The sequence below is a fragment of the Brassica oleracea genome, chromosome C6 (assembly GCF_000695525.1).
Source record: "Brassica oleracea var. oleracea cultivar TO1000 chromosome C6, BOL, whole genome shotgun sequence".
NCBI lineage: Eukaryota > Viridiplantae > Streptophyta > Magnoliopsida > Brassicales > Brassicaceae > Brassica > Brassica oleracea.
The window spans coordinates 37990233-37999826 of NC_027753.1; the positions used below are offsets into that span (position 1 = coordinate 37990233).

Consider the following 9594-nt stretch of genomic DNA (forward strand, 5'->3'; position numbering starts at 1 on the left):
ACTTGCGTCCAAATGGGCTTTACTATGGGTCTTGTTTCCCAATCGATGAAACATACCCTTTTAAACAGAAATTAATATAACCTTAGTTTTTAAAGATAGATAAATTTTCTGATGTTTTTACACATGTTAAAAAGATACATTAAAACTTTATCATAAACACATCAGTTTTTGCGGCTATCAGAATCAGTTTCCAATAAATTTAAATCAATAGTAGTTCAACGAACTCAATTCATTTCCGACGAAGGAGTGACGTCTTTGGCCACCGGTATGGGGCTCTCATTCTTTGGTTATGTGAAGGGCATGTTTAATGGGCGCTGCGGGGACGAGCCTGATCACGGTGTAGTCGCGGTTGCGTACGGATCAAGCAAGGGAATTGATTACTTCAGAGTGAAAAATTCGTGGGGGACCAGAATGAAGAGAGAAAAGTTTCATTTGGACAATGAGAACACTGGTAAGTTAGAAGGTTTAGATGTAATCAACAAGATGGCTTCTCTCTCAACCAAACCTAAAAAGACATTCATATTTAATATGTTTTCATAATATCACATATCCTCAATTTTAACCTTTTGTTTCTAAATTAGGTAAGTCGAAAATTGAGTAAAAGGACGATCAAGCTTTTACGTTTTTACATACCACTTGCACGGAATTAACAAGTGGGAAAAGAAGAATAAAAGATTAAACATGAGAATGTGAATGTATCAAATCATTAGAGCATTGATTATTTAAGAGCCGGTTCTTAACTTTTTTAGTTAAAAGTTAAGAGACTGGTTCTTATATTCCTCTAATAACCCACCCTAAGAACCCCCAATAATCATGCTTTTATAAACCAAGGAAAATAAGAGAGGAAATATCAAAAGTCGATTGCTTGCGTTGTAATTCTCGGCAACTCACTAGCAGACGGTGATCCCGGTGCTGACGAGGTACAAATATCGTCGTCCTCTTCGTTCTCTTCTAACGATCTTCCCATAGTTTCACGCGTGCAGAAGTACGTCACCAACACTCCAGCGATACAAACGCCGCCAAGTATCAAAAACGCGACCCTCACGCGTCTCACGTCTGGGAAAGCATCTTTCTGCTCTTCGTCGCGTTTCGTGCCCCACAAGAAACCAACAGTACCAACAATAGCTCCAAGCTTACCGGCAGCTCCTGAAATCCCATGGGACGTTGACCTAAACCTCGCCGGGAAAATCTCAGCTGGGATTATAAACGTTGTCGTATTAGGACCAAAGTTGCTAAAGAAGAATATCAGTCCGTACATAATAACAAAGCCTTTATTACTAGGCTTATTACGATCAGACTGATACCAACTGTACGGAATGCCAGCGACTAAGTAAACAACGGCCATACAGAAAAAACCCATTATCTGAATCTTGACACGACCGACTTTATCGATGAAATAAACGGTGAACCAGTAACCAGGGATGGTGGAGCACACGGCGACGATGGCTGCGACCTTAGCCACTTCAAAGGCAGTGTCGTAGACATTTGTGGAACTGGTAGGTTTGTTGGATAAATTGAGGACTTGGGAGAGGAGGAGGTTGCTTGTGTAGAAGACCACGTCCACTAGGAACCAGTTGGCTGAGGCAGCGAAGAGGTCACGGCCGTGCAGGCTGAAGAAACGGCGAGAGAAGAGTTTGTACGAGGAGGAGGAAGAAGAAGAAGGCGGTGGTGGTGGATGTGGTAAATCTTCTTCTAATTGAGATGGTTTGGATATGGACATGACTTTTTGCATGTCTTTTTCTGCTTTGATAGCATCGTTCTCAACTAATGCTGTATATCTGCATGCATCTTTAAAACTTTAGTGATGGACCAGTTGATTTGATTATTTAGTAGAGAAATTTTAAAAGAAAATAAAATATAGTAAAGATCTATTACTTGTATCTCGTGATTAACCCTTAGGTCATGATTAACCCTGATATCTTAGTCAGTGTTTTTAACTCATGATTTGATATTTTTTGTTTTTGTTTTTTGTTTTTTTACAATTTTCGGCTAAGAGACGGTTCTTATATCTCTTATTTAAGAGACGGTTCTTAGTTTTTCTTAGTTAAAAACTAAAAAAATGTAAGAACCGTCTCTTATCCGAAATTAAAAACCCCAGTTAAAATATATAGTCAAACTTTTATCAAAAATAAGACAGAGGGTATGATGTAAGAGCTCATTAAAGTGGAACAAAATTATTAATAATAATAGACATAGCAGCTATATAAAATCTCCTAGACTATATTTGCGAAGTGATTTTGCCACATGTCATTTCCACAATCAATTTCACAAAACAAATATGACATGACTACTGAAATTGATGACATGACTTTCCAGAAAAATATGATATGGATAATTTCATTTAATGTTAATTTATATTTTTGGAAAACTTATTAGAATATGATAATAATTCATATATTACATTTAATATTGATATTTTTTTTGGTAATTTTTTTTTAATATGGTAATAGCTCATACATCATCTATAAAACAAATATATTCATATATAACATTTCAAATTTCAAAAAAATATTATTTTTGTATAATTATACAATTTGTATTACTAAAGCTTTCAAAAAATTTTACAACTTTTAAAAAAATTAAATATCTAATCGTAAAATCATTAGTTTCTTATATATCTACAAATTTTATAAATTGTTTAGGTTACATATCATTTTATTAGTTTTATACAAATTGATTTAATATATATCAAATATATATTAAATATTAGTAAGGAAATAGTAAAATCTATAATATTTAATAAAATGTATTTTTAAATATAAGTTAAATTTAAAAGATTTTTTACTACACATGGTGCAGGAAAACACCTAGTTATAAATTAAATAATTAGTCAACGACATAACTCAGAGAAGACAAACGATCAATGAAGCAAATTCAACGAAAGTGGAAGAACTTGGTAGGAAGAGAGGTCCACAGTCCTATTTATTTCCAAAGCACCAAATTCAGAGCAATCAAGCTTAAAACTTTTTTTTGAAACCACAGCTCTTGAAGTAACCTACAGTTGTACAAGTGCTCTGCAGAGCCAAATATCCAAAGCAATTTTTTAGTGTTTTTCATAAAATTCTACAACAATAAAATCTAAAGCCACAGCAAAAAAATCTACAGATTTTTTCTACATAAAAAATTTTAAAGTTACAGTCATTACCAATCAGACCCTATGTTTCTTACCTGGAGCATATACTTTGGAGGAATAGTCAACATTATATATATATATATTCTACATTTGACAAAGATATTAATATATATTACATATATTAATATATTATACATATCGAAATGAGAATACTATATGCAAACCTTTCCATTTGATTATACTAACCATGGTTTTATACTTTTTATGAAAAGTAGTGTTTATGTTTCTGGCGGGAAACAAAATTTTAAGTTTTCATGGAAAACTAAAATTTAAAATTTTGACAAGAAAATAACTTAATATATTTACACTATCACACCTTAATATTATTTTATGCTTATTATCGGAAAATAATCACACCGAATTTGGTTTAAAATTCATACGCGAATATCTGCTTTTTTCTTTCTTTTGCTTTTACGCCGGAAAATAATTTTCTAAAAAGAAGAAACAAAAAACCAAAAGAATAGATTATTGAATGGAACCTGGCGGTTTCAGGCATACGCATTCGCCAGTAAAACGTTAAGGCGGCGGGAATAGAACCGATCATCAGAATCAACCTCCACGCAATATCCGATTCCGCTGCTCTCGTTTTCTCCGGACTCCCTTCTCCGGCGGTCTTGAACGCCGAGCATACAGCCATCGTAACCGTGGAGCTCATCAAGATTCCTACTCCCTGCATGAAGAACACGGCGGAGATAAAAGTCCCACGCGTTTTCTTATTAGCGAACTCCGACATGATGGTGGCGGAGAGAGGGTAATCTCCACCGATCCCTAGCCCGAGTACGAACCTAAAGAAGCCAAGGCTCGCCATGACGCAAGATCGACGACTCGTGCAGACGGAGAAGCCGCAGCCAAAGGAGCTTATGACCATGATCATGAGACAAAGACCGTAAACACGTCGGCGTCCGAGTCGGTCGCCTAAATAGCCGACGATGAGCTGACCTAAGGCGGCGCCGAGGAGAGCGATGGCGTAAAAAATGGAGAGAATAGGGGTTCCGATTGAATCTTCGTGGTAATAGATTTCGCCGAGCATTTTCAAGACCGGAGCTATACAGAAGAGATCATAAGCGTCGGTGAAGAGACTCATTCCGGCGATGATTATGGCCTTGAGATGGTACAACTGTATCCTGGCCACATCTAACGCCGATAACACTCTTGGCGGCTGAGGCATCTTGTTTTGAATTTCAAAAAAGTTTTTTTTTTTGTCTTCTTAGTTTTTGACGTGTCCGAGGATTACACAAACTGAAAACAGTGGAAGTCTCTACCTCTTTATTATAATGTCGGGAGAGTTTCTTCTCGAAAGATGTCATCGAATATGCTTTTGACCACATGAAACACAACACCTCCCTCGATAGAGTCAACTTCCTTTAGTTAACTTCCACAACGTTTTGTTTAGAGCATCATTATCCCTGAAACCCTAAGGAGTTTTTTAATTTTTTTTTTTTTTTTACTTTTTCGAATTTAAAAAAAAAAAAATGAACCAATCGTGAGCCGCCACGTGTTAGTGGGACCCGCGAACAGTGTAAAAAACCCTTAAGAACCGACTACTATTTAGTAGTTTTTGTAACCGGTTTCTTAAAAAAAAGTGGGTCCTACGTAGGACCCACAGGCTAAGAAATCCTCTAGTATACCCGGATAAATATGCTCTTAGAATATCGGCAAGTTGTCACTTATAAAATCTTAAAAGGTAAAACACTTTCGGTTCTCACAACGTGCACAACACAGATGTTCCTTTGTTTGAAGTTTTTTTTTTTTTTTTGAATACTAGAAAATTCGAGGTTAAAACTCTTAATATTCCAGGCCCAAAATTATAATATACTCCATCCGTTTCATATTATTTATCGTTTTAGAGTTAAAATTTTATTTCATTTTAAGTGTCTTTTTATGTTTTCAATATAAAATTTAATAACAATATTATCCATTTTATTTTTATATTGGTTGAAATATGGTTAGATGTATATGTAATAATGTTTTTATTTGAGAGATGCAAAATTAAATGTTTTCTTAATATGTGTGTATAGATCTAGAACGGCCAATAAAGTGAAACGGAAGGAATATGATGTTACTTTTGTTCTAGTGATCACTTAAACCAAAGACGAGACAATGGCTACAAATTCTTTTCGAACCAGCTACCTCTGATAAAACTTGTTTTATGTAACTTTATAAAGAAAATGGAATTTTTAAAAATAAGAAATGAATATTAAAACATTGTCTATTTTGGAAGAATGGATTTGGAAAAAATGAAGAAAAAAACATAGTGGACTTTTTAAAATAAAGTTATTCTAAATAGTAAAAAAATATTATATTACTCTTTAATTTTCTTTTCTTTACATTAATTATCACAAATACTATATAATTCTCTTTTGTTATTATTTCGACTAGGGCTCTTCAATTTTGATACTTTTTGAAAAAGGGATTTTTTTTGATGAGTTTGAATAATGTTGAAATTTATAGATGATTATTTAATCATATGACTCGTATTTTTAATTATTGATTGATATATATATATATGCAACTCGAATGTGACGCATGTACGGCAGTACGGGATTACTTGTCTCCTACTAATTTTTATTTTTTCTTTAGTAAGTTAAATTAATTAATTTAGTAAAGTATATACTATCAATTTAGTGAAGAAAAAAATAATAAATGCCCCTGTCAAATTTCTTTTGTTCTTTTAATATTGTACCTCCCGTTTAAAACCTTTTCAAATCCACTCCTGTCTAGAGAGAGGCCTAGAAGTATTTATGTAGAGAGATAGAGTGTTTCCACCTTTGTTGTATACTATTTCTTTGTGTTTTGATCCTGTGTTATGTAACATATGACAAGTGTTTTTGTTCCCCGTTTTGCATCGTCTATCGACTACAAGAAAACATCTTTTAGAACTTTTAATGGGTTCTTAAAATTAATTTAATTATTAATTGTGTATTTTAAATAGTTTAGAACCCTTAATATTGTAATTTGTTTTGAGAAGGTCCAATGGGAGAACCCCTACGAGGTTCTTAAATTTCTTTTTTTTTTTTTTGACATTGAAGCAATTGGTAAGATGGAAGTGTTTTAGATTTTTACAAGTATTTGAGAAGACAAACAAAAACTAATACACGAGAACCAAATGGTAAGATGGAATTGTTTTAGAAGATATATTGAGGTGATTTAACAAGTACCTTGATGCCATGTAACTCTGGAAGCCCATGACTCTTGTACAGACGACCTACCTGATCTATAACACCCATACAAATGGTTCAACATATGACATAAACTAGCTAAGCTTCAATGGTGAGCCACAAAAAGTTGAACTTGATCAAAATAAAATAAAAACAGAGCCTGGTAAGGCTAGAGACAGATAAGCCGCAATCTAAAGCTTCTTTACAGACATGTGATCCCACAAACCCATTTCCACCAAGGACAAGTAGCTGTCAAGAAACGAAACAATGATCATGGACACAAATTGCAATGTGAGATTCCCACAGAAACTGAATAAAGCTCGTACCGTCCTCGTTTAGACAGCATCCCCACGGTCACGAGATCAAAAAATCTTGTTGATACCACTTGATAAGAATACATTTCCCACAAACCCATTTCCACCAAGGACAAGTAGCTGTCAAGAAACGAAACAATGATCATGGACACAAATTGCAATGTGAGATTCCCACAGAAACTGAATAAAGGTCGTACCTTTTCTTTTGTACAAGTCCAACACATAAGACATTACATTCACAAAACTTCCCAATCAGTTTCAATAAAACTTCCCAATCAGGCTCTACAACTTGAAAACACAAGTTCCCAATCAGTTTCAATAAAACTTCTAATAATCAAAACTAAACATCACTGAGATTTAACCGTACCAAAATCCTTGATGTCTCCTTCTCCACCGTGACCTGAAACTTCTTCCCGTGAGATCTTGCCGTCTTCGTCAGCTTCCCGTTGAACGCTCATTCCCACCATCGATTTTTCCAGAAACAATCATTCTCTTGAAGCCTTCTTCTCTTCTGATCTTCATCATAGCTTCAAAAGGAGATTTTGCCTAACCCAGAAGGATGAGATGAGATTCTAGAGAGGAGACGGAGTGATCGAGAATGGAGGAAGAAGAGAAACTGATTTCGCACCGTTTTTTAAGCCAATACGGATCCGCCACGTTAGGGGTTTTTACCACTTCTACTTTCTCTTAATTAAACACCGGTTCTTTCAGCACCGTTTTTTAAGCCAATACGGATCCGCCACGTTAGGGGTTTTTACGACTTCTACTTTCTCTTAATTAAACACCGGTTCTTTCGTATTTTTACATTTTTCATTTATTTTTTTTGTCTTTTTTCCCTTAGAACCTCTCCTGAACTCGTTGATGGAGCTGGTCTTATATCCCGACTAAAGCATTCGACAATCATGGTTCGCGGAAAATTTCAGAGGCTAACACATCCATGAAACTAATATAAAAACGAAAAGCTACTGGCTGTGATATTCATATAATCATGTTTTAATATCACATATCCTCAACTTTAACTTTCTTTTGTTTCTAAACTGGGTTGGTAAAAAAACGAAAGAAAATTATGATCAAGGTTTGACATTTACATATCCCTTCAATATGCACCAAATTAAAATGTGAAAAAGAAGAAAACATTCGAGGAAACAAGCATATGTGAGTATCGAACATCAAAAACCAAGGAATATTAGAGAGGAAATATCAAAAGAAGATTGATTATATATGTTGTGATATCAAAATCACTATTGTCTTGGAAGCAACTCATTAGCAGATGATGACCCTCCTGGTGCTACCGTGGTACCATTCTCGTCCTCTTCGTTCTCTTCTAGCGATCTTCCCATAGTTTCACGCGTGAAGAAGTACGTCACCAACACTCCAGCGATACAAACGCCGCCAAGGATCAAAAACGCGATCCTCACCCGTTTCACGTCTGGGAAAATATCTTCTTTGTCCTCGTCCTCGTGTTTCGTGGCCCACAAGAAACCAACAGTCCCAACAATCGCCCCAAGCTTCCCGGCAGCTCCGGAAATACCATGACACGTAGACCTAAACCTTGTCGGAAAAAGCTCAGCTGGGATTATAAACGTTGTCGTATTTGGACCAAAGTTGCTAAAGAAGAAGATCAGTCCGTAGAGAACCATGAAGCCTTTATTAGTCTTCTCATGCTTAGACCAGTACCAACTGTAGGGGATGCCAGCGGCTAAGTAAACAACGGCCATGAGAAAAAACCCCATTATCTGAATCTTGACTCGACCAACTCTATCAATGAAGTAAACCGTGAACCAGTAACCGGGGATGGTTGAGCACGCGGCTACGATGGCAGCGACCTTAGCCACTTCGAAGGCTGAGTCGTAGACGTTTGTGGAATTGGGAGGTTTGTTGGAGAAGGTGAAGATTTGAGAGAGGAGGAGGTTGCTTGTGTAGAAGACGACGTCGACTAGGAACCAATTGGCTGAGGCAGCGAAGAGGTCACGGCCATGGAGGCTGAAGAAACGGCGAGAGAAGAGTTTGTATGAGGAAGAAGAGGGTGGTTGTGGTGGCTCCGACGATGAATCTTCGGCTATTTGAGATAATATGGATTCGGACATGACTTTTTGCATGTCTCTTGCTGCTTGAGTTGCATTGTTCTCAACTAATGCTGTGTATCTGCAGCATCTTTAAATTTTAGTAACTGAACTACTGATTTTATTATTTAGGAGAAAAGTATTTTTAAAAGGAAAGTTTAGTAAAGATTTGTTACTCGTAATTCCCTGTAAAATCCTCTAAGTGTAATTTTAGTTAGTAGAACATGTATTAAAACTTTGTAAAGTTATGTGGCAGCATTTTAAAACTAAGTTATATAACATTCAACATTTTTCGAGAAAAACTTATACTCCTATTTTATTATTAGTTAAAATATAGTCAGATGTACATGTAATACTATTTTTATTTTGAAAATAGAAAAAATTAAATATTTTCGTAATTTGTGAACATAAATGTAAAACGACACTTAAAATAAAACGAATGGAGTAGTATATTAGCTTTCATAATATATATTTCAACATAATATCAAGGGATAATTTGAAAAATATACCATTTATGATTTAGAATTTGAAAAATACATTTATTTTTTAATTTTTTTGAAAACTACACTTTCCTACACGTGAAAAGATATTTTTATCCTAGTTTTAGTTAAAACTAAAAAAAAATAAAGTAATTGAAAATTGAAACTACTACGTTTGAGATTGGTATATATTCCTCAATCATACGATTCTGTTAGCATTTTATATTAGATCAATATTTATACTTTAATTTGATATACGTTATAGATTATATTTTGAGAAAAAGACAAAAATAACACTAAATCAAGTTTTTGTTCCCAAACTAGCACTCAAGGTCAAAAGTCACAAAAATAGCACTTAATGTTTTATCAAAAGTCACAAATTTAGGGTTTAGAGTTAAAGGGTGGGGTTTAGAATTTAGGGTTTAGGGTTTAGGGTTTAGAGTTTAG

At 34.9% G+C, this 9594-nt stretch overlaps 2 protein-coding genes and 1 long non-coding RNA gene across 4 annotated transcripts in view; all 3 read right to left on the reverse strand.

Annotated features, from left to right (window-relative positions):
- Nucleotides 1–850: 850 nt before the first annotated feature.
- LOC106298161 (probable inorganic phosphate transporter 1-9) lies at nt 851–4301 on the reverse strand. Its single transcript, XM_013734241.1, has 2 exons — nt 3613–4301; nt 851–1778 (listed from the first exon to the last, which is right to left on the reverse strand). The coding sequence occupies exons 1-2, from the start codon at nt 4299–4301 to the stop codon at nt 851–853; spliced, it is 1617 nt and encodes a 538-aa protein (XP_013589695.1).
- A 2154-nt stretch (nt 4302–6455) lies between these two features.
- LOC106299257 lies at nt 6456–7240 on the reverse strand. 2 transcript variants are annotated; one of them, XR_001261731.1, is made up of 3 exons: nt 6973–7240; nt 6803–6893; nt 6456–6540 (listed from the first exon to the last, which is right to left on the reverse strand). It is a non-coding gene; the product is annotated as an uncharacterized LOC106299257 (long non-coding RNA). The 2 variants fall into 2 exon arrangements; XR_001261732.1 differs by lacking the exon at nt 6456–6540 and adding an exon at nt 6693–6725.
- Nucleotides 7241–7716: 476 nt separating this feature from the next.
- The window catches only part of LOC106299240 (probable inorganic phosphate transporter 1-9), an 8281-nt gene continuing 6403 nt past the window's right edge, over nt 7717–9594 (reverse strand). Inside the window, exon 2 of the mRNA XM_013735360.1 lies at nt 7717–8750. Within this exon, the coding sequence (XP_013590814.1) occupies nt 7847–8750 (904 nt within the window). The 3' untranslated portion in view covers nt 7717–7846. The remainder of the gene's footprint in view (nt 8751–9594) is intronic.